Source organism: Tympanuchus pallidicinctus, unplaced genomic scaffold, assembly GCF_026119805.1.
Source record: "Tympanuchus pallidicinctus isolate F22 unplaced genomic scaffold, pur_lepc_1.0 scaffold9, whole genome shotgun sequence".
Taxonomy (NCBI): domain Eukaryota; kingdom Metazoa; phylum Chordata; class Aves; order Galliformes; family Phasianidae; genus Tympanuchus; species Tympanuchus pallidicinctus.
Window position 1 is genome coordinate 11751938 of NW_026294813.1, and position 22302 is coordinate 11774239.

At 40.5% G+C, this 22302-nt stretch overlaps 1 protein-coding gene across 1 annotated transcript in view; it reads right to left on the minus strand.

Moving 5' to 3' along the window:
• Positions 1–437: 437 nt before the first annotated feature.
• EGFLAM (EGF like, fibronectin type III and laminin G domains) overlaps positions 438–22302 on the minus strand; it is a 74539-nt gene continuing 52674 nt past the window's right edge. Inside the window, exons 14-23 of the mRNA XM_052670399.1 lie at positions 20845–20970; positions 19850–20093; positions 14961–15072; positions 13152–13268; positions 10512–10692; positions 6635–6713; positions 5331–5474; positions 2769–2852; positions 1644–1747; positions 438–1242 (exon numbers count right to left, since the gene is read on the minus strand). Of these exons, the coding sequence (XP_052526359.1) occupies positions 1088–1242; positions 1644–1747; positions 2769–2852; positions 5331–5474; positions 6635–6713; positions 10512–10692; positions 13152–13268; positions 14961–15072; positions 19850–20093; positions 20845–20970 (1346 nt within the window). The 3' untranslated portion in view covers positions 438–1087. The remainder of the gene's footprint in view (positions 1243–1643; positions 1748–2768; positions 2853–5330; positions 5475–6634; positions 6714–10511; positions 10693–13151; positions 13269–14960; positions 15073–19849; positions 20094–20844; positions 20971–22302) is intronic.

Genomic DNA, 22302 nt, shown 5'->3' on the forward strand with positions numbered 1-22302 from the left:
TGCACAAGTGTTGGTCCAGTGCCTAGAAATTATTTTATTTTAAGAGGATTGTGACCTACTGAGGTCTCTTGCACATTCCTTTTTGTCATTTTTTAGGATCAAAAATTGTGCCTCAAAACACGACAGTAGGAAGAGTTTGATCTTTTTTCTCCTAAACTTTTAATCTGGATAGGCAGAAAAACTTCATAATGTACAATTTTAAGCTGTCAAAATTTACAAAACAAAACAGAACAAAAAAAGATTTAAAGCTGATTATAGTTCACAAATATCCCCAACAAAAACTGTATAATATCGATCCTTCTGTATAACCAACTGAAACCACAGGTCACTTTGCTGTTTTTTTGGAAAGTGTGCAAAGAGCTAAATGTATAGTACACTTAAATGTTAAAAGTTATACCACATAAGCAGGTATGTTAAAAGTTATACCACATAAGCAGGTCTGCTGCTGCTATAAAAAATATCAAAGTACAAAATTACTTCTACAAAAAAAATCGGTCCATTGATTTTTGTTGCTTGTAGTAAAAAAAGTAGACTTTAAGAACTTTCTCCTCAACAAACAACAATATTTTTAACCAACTACTGCAGGCATTATTTACACAGGTGAAACATAATTTAGCTAAATCAGAGAGCAATAAGAACTACTTATACAAAGACATACATTTGAATGCATAGATACATTTCTGCTTGCGTTTCTGTTGCACAACATAGTTGTTGTACCACTGCAAGATGGAATGAATGCAGGTGTTTAATGACTGCTCTTTCTGACATAAAAAAGACACCTACGGACCACAACACAGCCACTGAGCTACTTACAACATCACACAGTTCTTTGCTGTTTGCACCAACACACGATCTTTAGCACTCACTAGACACGCAGGGGGAAAAGGGATGGCTCCTATACAAAATACTCAGTTTGGTCTGGTCTGCTGAGGAAAGGAGAGGGAAAATGTTTTTTAGGGTATCCCCTTTGGCTCTGTCATCTTCCCGGATGGCAACAGTGGTCCAGCTGTGGAGGGCTGCAGCAAGATGGCTTTCAGCTGCACACACAAGCACAGGACGGGTCCTCACCACCCGGGCTCTTCTCTTGTCACTTAGTCCCACAGGTGTTGATGTTCTTCCCATCGGCTGCATCCTCCACCAGAGAGATATGATAGTCAGTTGACAGTGTGAGGTGTGAGATGCAGCCCACCAGCCCCCGCAGGTACTGCCTGTTGGTGTGCAGGGCTATCTCCTTCATGCCTCCTGTGGGAAAGAGGTGAATTTTAATATATGTATTCTGTTTTTAGAACTAGCTTTGGACAGTCAAAGGGGATAAACAGAAGAGAGTGAACTAGGATTCTGATTATTGCAGAAATTGTAGCACTAGTAAGCTCTGAGAAAGCTTGGTGCCTAGGCTCCCAGTAACACACAGTGTTTTTCCCTTAATTATCTCCTGGTGTACTGCAGTGTAACGTTTGGTGCTTATCCCCTCTCCTACAGCAGTATCCCCTGGTGAGACCTCCCCCAGAAGCCAGAGGAGGACCAAAGGCCAAGGCATGGAGCCTTCACCTTATGGAAAATGGGACTAGGATGCATTGGCTTGCGGCTGTCCTCACAAGCAGAAAAACACAGCCATGTGCTGAACACAAATGATGATCACTCACCTACATAGAGATCTCCATTGATGTTTAGCTGCCTCATTTTTCCAGGGGATTTACCAGTCCTGGCTCCATAATCGTCCACAGTTACCTTGCCAGACTGCCCATCTCTGAAATGCAAAGCAAGCAGCTCTCATGTATCCAGCTTACATCCAAGCAGGGGGAGCAGCAGCATCTCCTCCATCCAGGAGACCAGGACAACCCAAATTCTGAACTCAACATCCATCCACAAGAGAGTGGATTCTGGGTGCCCCACAGGTAGCATTGGGCTGCATTGATTCTGACCCTTTGGGATTATGTTTTCCATGGACATGCAATTATGGGGACACATTTCTGGGGGAAAAACAGACTGGAGAAGTTAATTGCACAGCTCAGGAGGAGGGGAGAATGCGCATGTGCTGACAGGCATTTTAAAATCAGATACATAAAACTAAACTGCAGAAGCTTAGACAAGAAGAGGGGGAAACGATAATCCAAGATATTTTTGGAAGGCCCATTACATACTCAAAAGACTTCTTTCTTGCTTGAGCTCTTAGGCTGCTTCCATCTTACAGACGGTCAGTAACCTGACCGACAGAAGAGCCACTTGGAAGGCCTTACTCCTCACTTTGGTAACAAAATATACTAACATCGTTCTGTGACTTCCATGGAGCCGACATCTCACGAGGCGAGAGATGTGTGCTTTTTCTGCTGGGCCTGATGGCTTCCCATGAGGTAATGAGCTATAAATATGAGTTATATATACACTGTGAGATGTCTGCACCTCCCTCAGATAGAAAAAGCAGGCATACATGGTCCGTGCTCCAGACATTGTGCCAGCCCACAAAGTGCTCCCTGGGGAATTTCAAAATGCAGACATGAAAGAGAGATGCAAGAACCCCATATGGCATGAGCTGAAGAGAGAGCCTGTCACTACTGGGGAGCAGACTGCCTGAGGCTGTGCTGGTCTCAGAGCTGGCACTGCCACCTCTTGTTCAAAGATCTCCACGTACGCCCTTCTGCTACAGCCAAACTGCTCACAGCTTAGCTAAGAAGTGTTGAGAGAGCACAGGGTGCAGTGGCTCACACCCAGATGGCAGCCCCATGGCAGGAGGTCTCCCAGGGCCTCTGTGGCAGCACGCAGCCACTCACCTAACAGCCTTGACCCGGTGCCATCGGCCATCGCCGAAGGAGCCGTTCACCACTATGGAAGCAACGCCACTGCCTAAGTTGTAGCTGAAATGAAAAAAAACAAAATGTAAAACGTTACTGCTTCCTCCACGAGGACTGGCTTCTTGTCATTATGACAGAATACCCTTGCTCTGTGCCTCATGCGCCTGCTCAGCTCCCAGAGCCTCCTTCCTTAGATTTTGGAGTGTATCAGTAGCTTCCTTCAAATGCCAGGAGTGATGTAGTTCTTTTGCAAAGTCAAGATCATAGAATAATATAAAAAATTTGCTCCTAACCTGTCTCATATGAGAGAGGATATCAACACCAGCAGCCCAGGAGGCAAGGAGAGGGCTTCTGCATGGCAGCTCCTCTGAGCACCAGGAGGCTGCAATGGTCAGTGATCTACAGAACTTTGGCCTAAGTGCAGAGATGAATGGGAGGATGCACACGTGGCTGATAAACTACTACCATACAATAAAACATGCAACTTACAGCAGGCTCACAAATCATCTGAATTATAGGGAAGGTTGAGTCCTGTCATGCTAGAAAAGGTGAAGCCTACTTATGTAAAGGTAGAGATGCTAATGAACTTCTCTTCACTTGCAGCTCTGAGTATTTCTTTGCATTTGCTGCTAGTGAAATTACTCAGCAGATATTGCCATCATATTTACACTTAAAGCATCTTAATTTCTCAGCTCCAAATACCTAAACCTACTTTCACAAACGGAGGTGATGATGCAGCACTGAGCTACTGGGTGTTCTGCTGCCTGAATAGTCTGACCCCCAGCTGCTGATCAATGGCCTTCTGACTGTATTGACTCGGGAGGCTAAAGCCAACATCATTAAATATTCAGATAAGATTGATCCTGGAATGAAGTTCAAGGCCAGAGTTAAGCACTTGAGAAAAGAGTATTATGCCAAGCACTACCCACAGCAAAGCAGTCAACCTAAATTTGACTACTCACAAAGACTTGAGTGTGTCTCAAGCAAGTATCTCCTCTCATCCTGCAGACAGAGGAGGAGTGCTGCAGGAAGATACAGCTGTTGCTAAGCTCAGCTTTATAACTCAGTGTTATACTCTTAGTTACAAAATGAGATTCATATCCCTGATGAACAGAGATTCTCTGAAACAGAGGTATAACCTATTGAAACACAGAAGAACAGTTTACAGCACTGAACAGGGAACCCATCCCTTTTGGGTGGGGAAAAAAAAAGATTATTTGAATTTCAAACCAGAGCACAGATATCTAACTTTGTGCTTTCTTACCAAATGAAGCCTATGATTTTCTTCTGACCTAACCTGTCATGAGCTGCTCTTTTCAAGAGTAGAACGAGGCTTACTTGCTGTGAAAGATGATACATTTTTTATACATTTGTCCTCTCATCATCTCCAGTGCTCACTTTAATTATGCAGTGATGGTTTGCATGAATTTCAATCTGAGATCTTAATTTTAATATTTCCTAAATGTATAAGTACAGTTGTCTCAGTAAAACAAAACAAAACAATAGCTTCAGTGTAAAACCTTTGTGTTTCTTTACACTGTGCTGAGAAAACAGGCATAACAGATCGGCCACTTACTAACCAGCATCTTGGAAAGACAGGCTCTGCCAAAGACAAAAAATGCACCACTTTTGCAGATTCAATTCCTAATTTATTAAACAATGAGGTAGCTAAGAGTTATTAAATGGTTAACCACAGGAAACCACAAGATAATATCTTTAAATAAATTAATTTAAATAGAAATACGCATCTGTGTTTGTGTATCTGTGGTTGTGAAGAACAATCAGGGAAGTCAAGTAAAAGGTAGTTCCAAATTAGGTTAAATGGTTAACAAAATATTTGTAATTTAATCAACAGTCATTCATAATAATCCATAACAACAATGAAATTTGTAGTTTTGTGTTTCAGTATTTGTCTTACGCAATCTTAACGTGGCTCACATGGAAAGATGCAGCTTTCAAAAGCAGGAGTCACAAAAAGCGCCATGCACAAACTTGCACTGAGTCTGCCTAAGTGTCTGTGGGGGAGAAAGTAATTCTGAAGAGCCAGCAGACATCTTCAGTCAATTCCCAGTACTCCCTGGTTTCAGCTTTTTGATGATAATATTACTCAATTCTTAAACAAGTGGTTTTGTCGGTAGTGTCAGTTACAAAGAGTCTGATGAAGACTGAGTCTACTGTAAGCACAGGCATTAGCAAGGGTTTGTTTCTTTGACCTGTTTTGTTTGCAAGCCCTGCATCTTTCTACTTAAGTGAAATAGCAAATACTTCAATAGACATGGGGGGGAGTTACATTACTTTTACCACCACAGGATGACTTTCAATACTTAAAAGATGATGCTCTAAGAATGGGTAGGAAGAGTGGAAGAATGACTGCTGTGAAGCTGGCCTAGACAAGAACTGGACTATCTTTGAAATCTGAAACCATGAAATCTGAATTGTCCCACAACATACCAAAGGACAAGTGCACTGGATATGCAGTAGAGATTCTTTTGAGCATGAAGTGCATTGTCTGCCAAAAAAAACAAGGAAGTGATAGTTCACCTGAATATTAATGCTCCTTCTTGAAGGCCAAGAGAAACGAAATCACTATTAGGTCGCATAGGACTGTCTCCTCTCCACATCAAAAGACCTTCCTTCATGGTGGTTTTAAACCTCATGAAAACATTTGTTCTTGATCCTGATACCCTGTTTAATGTAAAATAAGAAAATAATAGTAAACATTTAATAGTGCAGTCCTCTTTCAAACAGACCTAAAAGACAATACAGTATTCCTTCTTCACTGATCTTGCTCATTTCTGTTTAGTAACTTGCCCATGTAGTGATTTATGAGACACTGTGGTTCACAGGCCCGTTTCCAACATTTTGGGGCGAAGGAATTGAGCTTGCTTCTCCAGAATCCCAAACACTAATTTATACTACACAAAGAAGAGAAAATACTTTCTGTCCCCACATCATGTGAGCTGCACTCTAACAAGCAGACTTTGAGAAGGTCTAATAAGTTTAGCGAACTGGTGGGTGAGAGGTACTGAGCTGCAAGTGAGAATATTTAGGAAGCCTCCCCCCAGCCAATGGCTGAAATACAGGCAAGTATTCACTGAAATGAATTTTTCAGACTGAGCATCTTTTAGGGTAGAGAGCAGGCAAAAAAAAGGAAAAGAAAAAGAAAAAGAAAAAGAAAAAGAAAAAGAAAAAGAAAAAGAAAAAGAAAAAGAAAAAGAAAAAGAAAAAGAAAAAGAAAAAGAAAAAGAAAAAGAAAAAGAAAAAGAAAAAGAAAAAGAAAAAGAAAAAGAAAAAGAAAAAGAAAAAGAAAAAGAAAAAGAAAAAGGAAGGAAGGAAGGAAGGAAGGAAGGAAGGAAGGAAGGAAGGAAGGAATGAAGGAAGGAAGGAAGGAAGGAAGGAAGGAAGGAAGGAAGGAAGGAAGGAAGGAAGGAAGGAAGGAAGGAAGGAAGGAAGGAAGGAAGGAAGGAAGGAAGGAAGGAAGGAAGGAAGGAAGGAAGGAGTTTAAGGATCTAAATTTTATCTAGCGTAAGAGTTTAAATCCTCTGTCTGTGGATGTGGGATCTTTATTATATGTCTGCTGTCTGCTCTTGGAAAGTGAAACCAGCCCTTCTCCATGTAAGACATATGCCATGAATATCACTTCTTTGAAGTTTGCAAGATCCTTAACTGTTATAGCAATTTGATTGATAAGCATATTAATAGAAAACATATTTTTTCCAAAAATTTAGAAATTGAGAAATGTAGCTTAAAATGCTTAGATAAATAACAGCCTCCTATGTGAGTATTCCAATATTATAATAGTAAACAACCAGTATGATCACTTATGGTCACAGGAGATACATTACCTTTTCAGGATGTCTGGATTATCATATATGAGGTAACTACGACCAATGAATTGTGGGATTTCAATTGCTTCTGTAATGGCTGAAATGTATTAAAATAAGATGCATGTTAGCTGTCGAAAGGAAGGAACCAGAGACTGTTTTGTTGACTTACTTCCACATCAACACGTGGCCCAGAACCCAGTTGAACTTGCTTACAATGGCATCCAAAAAGGCACTGCTAGTTTCTATGTAAATACAAGGGTAGTAGCTGACGCAGGTCAAAGTACTGACTTCATGCCAAGGGCCTAATGTATTTCTCCACCATAAACATCACTGTAGGAAAAGATGAAGTACTGGGAAAATGTGGCAGTTTTTTTTCACTCCCTGTTATGACATTCCTCCATGGTGGCCCTAGCACCTCTAACAGCAGCGCAGAAAAAGGATAGTTCTGGGAGGACATCCAAGCTGCCTTTCATCGTTTTATGCCTCCTGAAAGCAAATGACACTATTCCAAAGGCTGCTGACAGAATGTACAAAGCCTCTCAACTGATGCAATCAGCATGCACAGCAGTGCTGTCCAGGAGGGGTGAGTATGTGTTGCTCACTGATGCTTCCACAACACCTTACCAGAGACAGCCCATAGCACAGCTGTGTTGTGCAGTCCCAGTCCTTGCTGCAAGGTCAGCACGCACCATAACCAGTGCTGGAGATGGAGCTTCCCATTGGGAAAACTTTGATTTGTGATGCATCCATGACACAGAGTGTGCGGCAAGTGTGAGCACTGCCTTGAGGAGACTTTATTTTGAGTGAGCAGCCTATAGCTAGCTGCTGAGCTCTCGTGACTGCCTGTTGCATAAATATAAACCAATTTCATAAAATCAATAAAATAGCTAACTTCATCCTATTTTCCTCTTGAGAACTAATCCCCTCAATCCATTCCTAATCCCATCCATATAAATTGCTCACTTTTCAGAGCATGGAGGCACACTCTCTTTGTACAAAACTGAGTCTGGCTGGGCTTTAAAAGTTCACTGTGACACAAAGCAATTGCTGTAGTCTGGCAGCCAACAACAGCAAGAAAAAATTGAGCTCTTGGTTGCAAAGGGTGAGAATTTTAGGTAGTGACAAATGTCTGTTTCCATCCTTAGCGAAATCAGGAAAGCTGCCTAATGTGTCTAAAGAAACTGCTACAGCCTGCAGCCTGCCAGAACTGTTGGAAGACATGAGAAATGTGTTATGCACATTCAGATGCTGCCCACTTGGTCTTTCTGCACTGGACAGCCTCTGACCATGCTGGAAGATTGCAAAGGGTTTCAGGAGCCCTTCTCCGTCTACTCTATTCTGTGCTGGTCCTACCGCCTTGCTGCTTCTGCCTTCAGCAGGAGAAGGGGCTAGTGCCATGCACAGCCCTTGATCTCACTCGGGTTTCCTCTACAGAGTAAAGCTTTGTGGATGTTTATCTCTTCTTGCTCTTCACTATGCTCTTCTCCTGTTGCACAGTATGTAACTGCAGAAAAACATGTGAAGTTAAGCAGTACTTTGATACATGCAAGATCTTTGCAAATGGAAGGGAGTAGGATGAACAAGATGTCATAACAAACACCTTCACTCCCAGCTCATCACTATGCTGTTGGTTGGCACCAGAGCTCTCAAGCAGGAGTGAAGTCTGAACAACTACAGCGCAGCATGAGGGAGCACCTAGAGCTGCAAAGCATCTGCTGCCTCTACTGCTTTGCAAATGCAGGGACCAGCTTTGCAGCCACTACACTGTACTTGGCAGGTGCTCTGGATACAGTTTCAAATGTCAACAGGACAAGGCTGAAGGAAGTACAGTATAATGCTAGAAGATGTTTTGGCTTATTGACAGAAAATTGCCAGACTTAATGGCAATCCGGCATTCAGCTTGCTAAAGCAGACACAGGCACATAATGACAGAGAAGTTTTCATATCATTTGCAGTACTTACTGTTGAGGCAGTAATTTCCACACTCTGCAGTGAGTAAGCAAAAAAAAAAAAAACAAACAAAACAACAACATTCTGGTTTTATTTTTCTATGGCATAATTTTCTCCCATTCAGTGGTCATCTACTTTCATGCCCACCTTTCATGCACAGGCATGATACCCACTTCCCGTTTGCATATGCAAGTATAATCACCTATGAAGGCAGCACACATGAGTGTTTTACCTCAACTATACATATTTGCCTGCCAGCCCAAGACACATAAAGATGCAGTTAGATAGGACAAGCACCAAATTTCTCTGCTGTTTTCAAGTATTAGCAACTCCCCATGGCTTATGTAGGGATCAACTCTACACAGAGCATAGTGACAATTCACTGTTCTCTTCCATTTTGCAAGTATAAATAACTTTAATACTTAGCACAGCTTGGACAGAAAATATAAATCGCAGTAATATCCCGGTAATGCTCTATTGAATTCTCAGTCAATGATCCACTACAGCATCCAACTTGCATCTCATATCAAAACCACTTGAGTTTTTCAAAGTATGTATATAACTTTGGAGAAGGAGGCACAGTACCACACAAGCACTTTGTTTTTTCAGTGCCTGGAGTTACAGCAAGCAGGATAGAGTCTGTGCTGCCAGCCTTTCTTGCAGGGGCTGAGTGCACTAACCAAAGCCCTGTGCTGAAATAGTAGTGTCCATGCATATGCATGCTGCTTCAGCTTTGTCTACAGCCTACTGACGAGATACTGGTAATGGTAATTCTGAGAAATTTACACTGAGTTCATAAGGGTTGCTCTGGATAGAGGTACAGGAGGAGGGCTTTCTGCACTCTCTGCGCATCCATGAACACATGCCCCAGCTGCAAGCCATTCTCTTGCCTTAGCTCACTCTGGAGACCTGGGACTGCTGCAGATACCATCTTGATGCCAGGAGCGCAGCACTCGGCAAAATCACAATTCTTCCTCCTCCCCACTGAGAAGCTGGGATAAATGACGCTGCTCCTGCTATTAGCTAGACCGCAATAACGTAAGCGAAGGGGTTTCTTGCATTGTTTTTTAATAAATGTTTTTGTTCTAAGACATTGTCTTTCTGTGGAAGAAAAGGTCAATCTATTCATCATGATTTAACCAAAGCAACTATTTTTTACTTTGATGTTTATGCCTGTGATAAATGAAAGAGTGGGTGAAGACAATAATGTCACTCAGCTCTTTTTAACTTAGTTTGCTATTACACAGGAAAGCATTTCCTTAGGGATTTTTCATGACAATTCTGATGGAAGGGAAATACCTCCACCTAGTGGAATCACATTTATTCCTTTATTCAAGGTTTTTCATGCAATGTGGACGTTTTCCTGAGTCTGAGAAGTGAAATACTGCAGTGGCTCCGAGGAAAAAAAAAATACAGTGCCTAGGCAGGCTCTCCTCCTTGGTGGTCTCCATTGCTATACTAAGGCAGGATCTGTGCAGATGTTGAAACTGCTGAGTAGTAATGTCTATAAAAGGATTAGTCTTTTCTGAATATGAGAGCAGAGTTTGTCATTAGTACTGGGGAGGATTAAATTACAAGGGTTATCCATCCTCGTGCTTCAGAATGTAAAATAATCCCTGGCTGAAGGACACTGGCAGGAACTGCCCCTTCATATAGTCTGTGTAACCAGTGAGGTGGGAGGTATATGAAGTGTTCAGTGCTGAGCACTGCAAGCAATCAGATAGCGGGCTGCTGTCTATGAATTATTGTTCCTTGCTGGAATAACAGTTATGATGTTCCTAAATAACAAAATGAATTCTTCCCTGAGTACACAGAACGTGCATGAATGCAAAGGGAGCCCTGTCCTCCAGGATTTCTATTTCAAGAAATGTGTGCAACAATTGGAGGTGTTAAATGTCTCCCTGTTTTTGCAAACAATTCTCGACTGAGATGCAGCCATTATTACCTTTCTGGCAATGCTGTCCATCAAATCCCAGGGGACAGTCACATTCATAGCTGTCCTTCTTGGGAACACAGCTGCCTCCATTTGCACATGGAGAGCCCACACAGGGGTGGGCAGCATTTACTAGGTTGACTCCAAAAGTGAAATCCTGTTTCACATCAATTGTTCGGTCATTCAAGATAATCTAGAGGTTAAAAAGAGAGAAATGGAGGAAGAAAAAAATGCTTATTAAAGTCTTAAAGGCTTTTCATGTTGCACTGCTAGTCAGAAGACTTCTCTGTAAGACTTCAGAGAAAGGTAATCCTTGAAATATGGCCAACAATCTGTTTCTTGGGATCAAAGTGTTTTCCAGGAACTGGTCCAACAAATTCTATTGCTCACTTTGACCTGTTGAAGATAAATTTCTTTTGTGTTTCATGGCAGAGAACTAGGCAACCCCTATATGGAGAGAAGCAGTGTGGGATTTACTGATCTGTTCTCCTAATACTGAGCCATGAGCAATGTCTGGAAAATCAGATGAGCACTGCTGAGAAAAAATGTCTCTGAGATCAGGAATCCCCCAAGAGACAAGTGTTGACAACAGGAACACTATGTAGAACAGCTTGTTTTTCATGTTTTCTATTGCTTTCTAGCAAATCTTGCTGGAAAGATGTTTGAGTTAAGAACAGAAGAGAAACACAATGACCTAACAAAACAGTCTGTGTACAAACCAAGGAGAATTGTTAAATGCTGGGATTTTCCCAATGTGTCAGTAACATATGTTCTCCAGTTAAACTGACATTTCTATAATTTCAGCTGACACCACAGGTTACATCTGTGCATTCAGCTCCTGACCTCAGCTACATCAAGATATGAAATCTATTTCCACAAACAAGGTCAGAAGTGAGCATTTTAACTATTAACTCAAATTACAATTAACTCAGACAATATATCTTAGGAAAGGGGGAATTGCATGAAGACCTTATCCTCTGAGACAGCGCTGAACAACTTCAACAGTAGTCCTGTCATGAGTAACGACCAGTGAAGAGCCCATTACCCTTCCAGCTTCTTTAACTTCCAGCTGCATTGTGCCAGAAGTTAACACACTCCCACTCTTACAATGTGTATGTTATTTCTGCATTTAGATTGTCTTCAGTTTCCTGAACTGTCCCTTGTTTCACATTGTGCCTTTTCCTGCATCATTTGGAAGAAATCTCATACTCATACTGAAATTAGCAGATCACAACAAAGTCAATTCCTTAGCCATAGCTGAGTCCTCTAAGTAGACTGAGATCTTAGGCCCTTCCTATACCTATCTCCAGTGCTTAGGGATGTTTGCAGCTTTGTTTCTATTCCATTCTTCAAAATTCTGCTATGTGTGAACACAGCTAGTCTCCAGGGCCTGAGAGGCTGACAGTACTCTTCTCTGACTTCCCATCTATGCTCTTGCTACATCAGAAAAATAACAATGAATACTCCACATTTCTAAAACATCAATGCCTCTGTACTCTAGGGTACAGTCCCCCACCATGCAAGTGTGATCTATGTCCTTTACTCCCTCTCTGGTTGTTCAAATCACACCATATTTGTCAATTCACCTTTCCAAACATATTCGTGCAACTGACCTGTTCTCACCACTATTACTGATTCCTTCAGTTCTCTTGTATTTCATGTTTTCCACTAAATAGCTGACACAGATACTGAAAAATGGTAGATCTTGATCATTGGATGAAACCATTAACCATTGAAATTATTCTTCTGTCCTTGATTAATTATTATGACATGCATTGCCAGGGCTTTATATTTGTTAATTAAAGTTGATGCAAATATTTACTCATTTTAAATACTGAGAATTGAAGGCCAATTTTTGGGCATTATCCAAATTATTTTAGATATGCTTAAGCTAGATCACATATTACTTCAACCTGAAATCCTATTTAAGTACTTATTCAGAGTGTTATATTAATGTGTATCTCTTTTCCAGAAGAGGATTACACCTATGCAAATGTAGAATGTCATGTATAGTTTGCCAACAATGAAAAAGATATTCCCCATGGGAGTTGGACTCAGTGATCTCTAGAGGTCCCTTCTGATCCTGCAATTCTGTGATTCATACACCCCAAATAAAAGCATAGGAAGGGAAAGAAGAGGGGAGAGCAACTGTTGTGTGGTACAACATTATTCTAGCTGATCTGGAAGCCACTTAAATTTGCATCTATTTGCTCATTGTTGTACTGGTTCTATCATGTATTTAGCATCTCAGTGTGCAGTCCTTGAAGTATCTGAGGATCTTCCTTCTATTTATTTATATATGTACATTAATGTATATATGTAACATTAATGTTAACACGTAACAGTAATGTTAAAGAACACTTCCAGGACTGTAATCTAGAAAATGGATTATGCATCTATCTCCACTTGCTCCTGCATGGCTTTTGCTCTCTCTTTAGTGCAGAAGCTAATTAGGACACACTTACCAGCTGTTAAAATTAGAAAGAATTTCCATTGTGAAATATGTGTTTAATCATTTCATGTTGCACTCCAGAGGTGATTTTGGATACTGTCAGTACTATATGGTCTAGTTTACACATGAAGAGTCCACTGGGTGGGATATATGGGAGAAAATGGAAATAAATGACTTTAGCATGTTACTCTGGCACATACCTTTTGAATGCTCCCAGTGAAGGGTCTGAGGATCCCAGAGTTCTTCTTCACCGTATCGTAACTGGGGACTCCACCAAGAAATATCTCAGAGCTGCACTTAATCTGTGTGAAAGCGCCCTGCAAGAAACACAGGAGTAGCATTTTATCGGAGTAGCTGGAGCAATGCTTGTTTATTTGGTTTGGCTTACATTAGATGTTACTGCTTATTTAATGCCACATTACTTCTATTAACTTCATATCTTCATGCAATTCCGTCAAGAAAGCTACTACAGAACACTCCTTAATGCCCAACTTTATCCTCATTGAGCCAGCTGAAAAACCTCCCACATTTCAAAATGAGAAAACTGTAGGAAGAATCAAGAGAGAGCTTTGAAGCAACACCAAATTTCTTTTCTCCTTACTTACTTATTCAGCTCACACTCTGACTGCTGACTGCACATGTAGCTATCTGCAATGTGTTGAGGTACACAGAACCCAAATGAGGCTTGTGAAGCTAAAACCAAGGCAAGGTCTGTGCAACAGAGACTCAATCAATGTTTCCAACAACGTTGGAAGTAAATCCATAGCAAAATGGAAGAAAAGTTGGGTTTGAATTAGTTGCTAAAAGTATTTGCTAGGATACCTGATGGACTATCAGTTTCTTAGTGTGAATCATTTACCGGGTAAGGACAGGATAACTATGCAATGCCATATGCATATGCAAATGCAGCTCCCAGACAACTTCCTTCAGCAGTTGCACTGCAGCACTTACAGAAAAAAATGAGTGTTCATCTTGACCCACGTTGTAGAGGAATCTCAACTGTGCTTGAACATTTTCCTACTCAAGCTGCTTCTTAAGAGACAACTGGAATTTCAAATGATTTACACATTTCAAGAAAACTCTTTCCTTTAAATGGTTTCCTCATTTGAATTAAAAAAGAAAGAAAGAAAGAAAGAAAGAAAGAAAGAAAGAAAGAAAGAAAGAAAGAAAGAAAGAAAGAAAGAAAGAAAGAAAGAAAGAAAGAAAGAAAGAAAGAAAGAAAGAGAGAAAGAAAGAAAGAAAGAGAGAAAGAAAGAAAGAAAGAGAGAGAGAAAAAGTAGATTCTTCTGCTAATAGAATTTAGAATGAGGTTTTATGGCCAGATTTTTCATTTGGAAACTATAAAAGACATTTTATAGTAAAAGGCAACTCTAGTCTCAGGTAGTTAGAATAAAGAAGTACCTCTGTACGTACATTCAAGGGAAATACCCTGCGTGGCTTTTTGCAAGCATGATTTCACCTTATTAAAACTCACTATGACCTCTCAGTGATAAAAGAATAAAACGTGAACCCCTGTGAGTGGGGCAGGCCTTACTCTGCCATAAAAGTTGCTTTTGCAAGGATAAGACAAAGAAACAATTTTCTTTTGACTTACCTATCCAACACAATATTCAGAGAGATAAAAACAGGACTTTGAGCACAGATTTTTCATTTCACTTTTCTCAAGATACTGCATCTCATGGTGTACAGTTTCATGGTTCAACTGACTCAGCTAGAACAATTAAGTGCCAGGAAAAGAACCTAAAGAACTTGAATGAACTCGCAGAAATGTGAGTCCAGCTGCACAGTGTGAGCAGGCAAGGCCATAGTTTCATCTGCCTTTATAGAATTCTTGTACTTCCAGGGAAGACAATGTTACATAAGGGAATGTGTCCCTGAAGTGTACTTTTGTCAGCTTGTAAGAGCTTTGACAGCCTGTTGGCTTATGATGTGATTATTCTACAAACTAACAGCTGTATTCATATATATACTCACATACATATTAATGAGAACTTAGATCATATGCTCACCTCTGCCATGCCTTCTACTGGCTTTTGTTTGTCCACTTGTAGGATGCCATTCTTCGCAGTGCGAGACACTCGCAGCTCATGCCATTGACCCAGACTGACAGGTTCTTCACTCCTATTTTAAAAGGAAGAAAGATTTAAGTGTCTTATACTTTTGTCCTTCTAATATTTTCAAATAACTGTGATGCTAAAAGTCAATTTTCCTTCGGATTATTTTCTTAAAAAAATAATAATCCATCAAGTTTCCGTTTAGCTACAAGGAAGAAACATAATGCCTGAGGCTTATCACTAAAGAAAATAAGATTGTGTTCCTACCACAAACAACTATCTGTTTACTCTTGTTTATAAAAGAAACATCTAAATAATCAGAATTCACTTAATCCAGCTCCGAATTACTTCTTATGCTCAATCATTTGTAAAGTGTAAAGGAAATTTTTTGGCTCAGTTGCACATTCTTATTTCATGATGACATAAGCCTGGAGATAAAATTTCCCATTTAATGTTCATTTAGCCCCCCATCCTCCCTTCTCTTTTAAAACAGAAGTGCTTTGTACTGGCTTATCAGCTCTATTTATGCATCTTGTTCCAGTGAAATCCACACACACACACAAGAAGCCTGCACATTAAGGGGAAGTAACTAAAATATGATCCTAATGATGTGATGAAATCCTGGACAGGAACAATAATCCCCAGTTGTGTAAAGCATTCTCCAGTCTCAAAGCAAGTCTTTGAAGACTGTTCTTAGAATATCGATTGGTTCAATTCTAATTCGAATAGCAGAGTACTTAATGGTCAAAAATGTTTTCCCCTGCAGAAGTTCTACAGAACTTGCCAATTAGTATAAAAGTTAAAACATTTTATGTCTAAATGATAATTTGCAGCCATTCCCCCAGGAGTGATAAAACCTGTGTTTCATACACCAGTCAAGCTGAAAAAATCAGAAATGGTGTTATTTGGGATACTTCAGCACTTTTTAGCTTTTTCTTTATGAGAAAGTATAAATAAATATGAATTTTTCAGATTGATTTAAATGCTGATTTAAAAAAAAAAAAGATGTATCAATTTCAAAATGTGCAAATACGAGCTCCTTTCCTTTTTTATTTCTGTATAATTTGAAATATTTTTATTGCATTTACATCGCTCCTTCGAATTTCTTCAAAGTTTGTATCTGTCTTTATTTGGAAGATATTAACAATAATTACTTTGACAGTTGTTTCAGAGAACCCGAAAAAACACATATCACTGAGCAATGCTAATTGCCTTTTCCTCTTTTTTGTGTGTGGTAGCATTTATTGTTTAATTACTTGGGGTAAATTAATAGGTAACAGAATTTCATCACCTTAGTATATAAATATTTAATAAGAAACCAATGGGTTTGGATGCCTAATAAGTGCCACTACATATATTTCATCTCCTCGCTGTCACCACTGCTCAAATGCACTGTGCATCGCCTCACTGTACTCGAACCCACTGTTTGGTCCCCAGAAATATACAGCAAGCATCAATGTATGCCATTCAGTGACACACCTTTGCTTCATACATGCTCCCATGTCAGATGCCATTTTGTCAGACTGCCCCTCTGCTGCCATCTGTCACACAGCAACATGGAACAGGACATTGTTGGGAAGGTTCAGCCTCTATTGTCATACCACCAAGATCCAGCTCTGGACCAACATTATAAATAGGAGGCATCATTTCTGGAGCTCCCTCATATTTCTTGGATTCATGGGGATTTTGAAAGCTACGAATATGGTAGTGCTTCTTTTCAGTACTGGAACTTCTGATTCTTTGTGTGCCGATGGGCTAATGATTACTTTTTCCAGGACAAACTGGACCTTAGAAAATACTCCATACAATAAAATTATTGATCCTGCAACATGTGGCCATGGGATACAGCAAATTTTTACACTCTGGTTTTGCCTGGCTTTGGTTTTGCCTTCACTCAGCAGCCCTTATGCACACTATGCTTCTTCCAGCTTGGCTCATCTGTGGCAAAATCCTGATTGCTGCTTCTGACTCACTGAAATACCTTCTGTTTTCCATATCCTTAATTACAAATACATTGTAGTTGTGTTCCAGTCATATTCTAATATTTAACAGCTTGGTCATGTGGAAGAGATAGGATGACCAGAACTGTATCCCCATAAAAGGTAGGACAAAAGATAGGTGAGAATTATTACGATGAAGACTAAAGCAGACTTTTAAGCTGGTACTGCATAAACAGGCATGCATATTTCATTTAAGAACTGACATAACTGATGGCAGGGTGCAAGTTGCCCATGTTACAAGAGGATGTAAAATGGAGACAGGGCTGAGCACTGGTATGTTCCATGAAGATATGACTGGAATAGGCAGCAGAATACAGGTTAATTATACCAAGACAACAGCAACCTGATGTGCATCAGACAGGGCAAGTTCACTACGACACCTGGAGTTAAGTAGTCAGTGCCTGAGCTGAAAATTAACTACCCCCCCTGAAGCTTGTGTGCTTGGGCACAGGAAGGGAGGGAGCAAGAAGTTACAGCTCCAGAAATGAAGTTAATGCCATGTAAAGAAGGTAATCAGTTGAATGTAAGAGGAACCAGGGTTCATGGGTTTTGATTCACATCTAAAGGCTGAAAAGGATTGCTCTATGCACCAGTGCTATGCCTCCTTAAACATAAACTTGTTAAACTGATGATGCACAGTCAACCTCAAACTTGTCCTTTCCTCGTCTAAGTGCCTGACCATGCAATTGACACAACATGCATTGAAAATAAATGTATCTAAGTTATTGTTTAACAGCTTCTCTAATGTGTGGAACAATTCTGGCAACCTTCCACTCATCTTGGCAGCCTCAAAAATCTCCCCCCATTACTCATCAATCACACCAGACTCATTCCTACTTCACTCAACTCAGTGTTAATTGGTGTGCTGCTCTCTCTTGTGCTTTCCAATAGAAAGGGGCAGTTTCCAACCTTAGGCACAAGCTTGTGGCTCTCAGCACATTTTACAAGCCCCATACCTCTTGGCTGAACTTTAATCCAAGATGTTCTGCAGCACAGTATTCTTTGGTGGGAAAATGATATCTACTTTAAAGTACTGTGGTTACCAGTAGGAGGAATTAGATGTAATCAGAAAGAAATTGAAGGCTATTGTAAGAGTCACTTCGGGTTCGAGCAAAGGTCTTTCACATAAGATATTTCTGACAGTTTGGTCAGATAAAAGAACAGGGCAAGTTTGGAATGATACTTTCCTTGATGTATCCTCCAAGCTTCTGGCAACATGTTATTTAGCAATTTCCTGAGTTGAAGGCTGCATCCGTACAATTGTGTTTGATCTCCCTCAATGGATCTTTCTTTGGATTTGTCTAAGTTTTTTTCTGAACCTATTTATAGTTTTGGCATCTGAAACATGCAGTGACGATTAGTTTCCACAACTTATTTATGTGCTGTCTGGGAAAAAAAAAAGTCTTCTATGCTTGTTACTATTTGTTTTGCAGTCTCCTGCACAATTCTTGCACAAATAAAAAAATGCAGAATAATCATTTTTTGTTCATCTCCATGTTCCATTCACACTTTCAAAATCCTAATTGTACTTCCATTAGTCTCTTTGAAATGATCTTCCACTTGTGGAAATTGTTACTTTACCTTTCCTGGATATCAACGCTATTCCTCTTCTTTTAATTCTGCTGATTTCTTTTGAAATTAAGTGACTACAGCTGCAGGAAGTTTTCAAGACAGTGTGCATCATGAATTTTTGCAGATGCATTGTTCTTTATTTCATTCCTATAAACTCTTTGCATTCTAATTGCATTTTTGTATTTGTCTCCAAGCAGCTAGCTGTTGGTTGCACAGGACTGTCTATGATTACTCTAGAATCCTCCCCTATGTGACAACACTAACTACATCTCCACAGCTGCGAATTGTTGGTATTGTGCATTATTTTGCACTAGTCCTAATGATATTCCATCTTTGTGTTTATAATCTGAGTGAATTTGTATGTCTTAGTCTTCATTCAGTGGAAAATCAACGTATTTCTCTTAATTTGCAGTACAGCCATAATTCCTAGTGTCCACAGAAAAGACATGATACACAAGACTTGCAGGCACTGTGTATGTTTTTCATAAGCTTTACACAGATTATTTCTATATATTAGGTCAGTCTGGTCAAACCGGGACTGCAGCCAAGGTACTGAGTGCCTCTGTTCAACTCACTGCCTTTTCTGCAAACACTGGGAACAACTATTCAAGGACTGGGCACTCATTTACACACAAAGAAAAGCCCTTTTTGAGGCATCTCATTGCTCCTGTCCTACGCCATTATTTTAGGATGAGATGAATCATTCTCAGACAGTGTCTGGGAGCCTGGGTGACTCATATAAATCAGACAATAATCTTTAAGACTGCTAGGTAAATTGGGTATTACTCTTAGATCCCCAAAGAAACAAGACTATGCAAAAGACGGGACCTGGAGTTGTATCTTGTTGTGACATCTCCATCCCAGTACTTACTGCCTGCAATCAGGCAGGAGACCAGGGAGGATAATGATCACAAGACTGCTGCAGTACAATTCTGTGTCTAGAAATATATATGAACATTTATCAACCTCCTAATTACCAGTGGCACAATGTATGGAGGTAAGAATGAATTTCTGCAATAACACACAGAAAGAAAAATAATATCTGCAGTAAGACAGTGACATGATGTGGAAACAGTGAGAAGTCTTTGAAACAAAGTAAGCTGTTGTCCCTGTAAGTGCAGTGATAGTGCTTCTGTGCCTTCTTAGAAGAAGCAGGCAGTACAAACAGATGGGCTTCCATACTTCATTATACAATATTCTTTTCAACTCACTCCTCTCCTGGGAATGATCTGTGGCATTATTGGAAGGGAAATATGACAAATGAGATTGTACCTGATAACAGCTGTTCCTGAGCCGCAATCAAATCTGAACTCCACGTAACCAGCCACCATATTGATAGAGAGGAAGTCTTTGCTGTTTGTGTCATAGCTGTACAAAAGGACACCAGTCTCTAAATCTGGACGAAATGTCATCTCAAACTCCATGAAGGAAAGATAGTTCTGTGGTTCCAAGGGCCAGGGTGTGCTAGCAAACGATCTTAAGGATTCATTGAACTGAGGTATGGCCAGGGTGAGTGCTGGAAATCCAGAATACACAAGTAGGTAACTCGAGGCTCAAACATAAGGAGTAACTAACCTACCAACCAGTATCAGTTCCCTTTATTTTGTGCTTAAAGCTAACACAAAAGGAAACAACTCAGGAATTTCGTCATCAAAATTAGAAATATTTTTTATCATAGCCAGAATCATTTAACTCCTTTATCTCTCCTTCTCCCAAGGATGCTATATGTATTAGAAAATTCTGTGCTTTACTGTGATTAATACATCTCTGTAGACATTTACTACAGTGTTTTTCAAAGTAATAAGCAATGCGTGGCATCATGAAAAACTGTATTCCAAACACTAATTTGGTAACTAGTTATTTTAATCTCTGCAATTTCAACAAAAAATTGATATTTGGTCCTTTACATTTAGAATACAAAACTGATGCTGGTTAAAACAAAACTGTGGATTTCTTTAGGGTGATTGTGTAACTGTGGAGCTGAAAAGGGAGACTGAGAAGCTTAATTGTAGTTAATTTAAATAGTTAATTTGAATAAGAGGCCAAGTTTAAGAATCTCTAACTAAATAGAGATTGCATGTAGCCCCAGACTGAGTGTTGGGCAGGATTTCAATGTGTGATTTTAATAAGATGAAATAATATTGAGTACTTGTCTTCTATCAGTTAATAACATAAGACATCCTTGGATGTCACTTGGATGATATTTGGAAAAGCACACTGAATACTAAATAACAAAAAGAGATGCAGGCAATCCAGTACACTCTCACCTTCTTCGCAGTGGTGACCTTTAAATCCAAGAGGGCAAAGGCAAATGTACGAGTCTGCCTTGATTGCAGTGCAGGTACCACTGTTGATGCAGGATGCCTCGTCACAGATTCCACTGCTGCACTCACCTAAATACAGCACCACAGTAATGATTTATCAGAGAAGTTTGTCAAAGATTTACTTAATTGTTGGTCATTGCAACTAACCAATACAATTTGCTCTCCATCCCAGATTCTTCCCCCAGTTGTAAAACTATACATAGTTCAGCCAAAGTAGCTCGCTTTTAGCACTGGCTTTATACTAGACCTTAAAATTACCAGAAATAAGTCCTCATTAGCAAATCATGACAGCCAAGTCTTTCAATAATTCCCCAGAATACTTTTCTTCTACCCTCACTCCTATCTTTGTTTTCTCTTAAGTGTTAATTGAAAACTGTATAGATCGTTCAGAAACACCGTGATTTGTTTTATTTCAAATACTGTAAGTGCTTCTTTGTTCACTGTAAGTTTGTGCCTTTGTAAGCCTGGGAGGTGTAATGAGCACTGTCCCCCAGGGGTCTGTCTTGGGACTGGTGCTCTTTAACATCTTTATCAATGACATCGATGATAGAATCGAGTGCACCCTCATCAAGTTTGCTGATGACACCAAGCTGAGTGGTGCAGTCGACACGGTGGAAGGAAGGGATGCCATTCAGAGGGACCTCAACAGGCTTGAAAGATGGGCCTGGGTGAACCTGATGAGGTTCAACACAGCAGTGTGCAAGGTTTTGCACTTGGGTTGGAGGAATCCCAGGCATCTGTACAGGCTGGAAAGAGCAGTGCTTGAGAGCAGCCCTGCAGAGAAGGATCTGGGGTCTTGACAGATGAAAAGCTTAACATGAGCCAGCAGTGTGCCCTTGCAGCTCAGAAAGCAAATGGTATCCTGGGCTCCTTCAGAAGAGGGGTGGCCAGCAGGGACTGGGAGGTGATTGTCCCTCTCTACTCTGCTCTTGTGAGGCCCCATCTGGAATGCTGCGTCCAAGTGTGGAGCCCGCAATACAAAAAAGACAGGAAGCTGTTGGAGAGGGTCCAGAGGAGGGCCATGAAGGTGATCAGGGGACTGGAGCACCTCTCCTGCAGAGACAGGCTAAGGGAGCTGGGCTCGTTCAGACTGGAGAAAAGAAGGCTGCGGGGTGACCTCATTGCAGCCTTTCAGTACCTAAAGGGAGCCTACAGAGGGGAGGGGAATCAACTCTTTGAAAGGGTAGATAACAGCAGGACAAGGGGAAATGGTTTTAAGCTGGGAGACAGAAGATTTAGGTTGGATGTCAGGGGGAAGTTCCTTATAGAGAGAGTGGTGAGGTACTGGCACAGGCTGCCCAGAGAGGTTGTGGATGTCCTGTCCCTGGAGGTGTTCAAGGCCAGATTGGATGGGACCCTGGGCAACCTAGTCTGGTATTAAATGTGGAGGTTGGTGGCCCT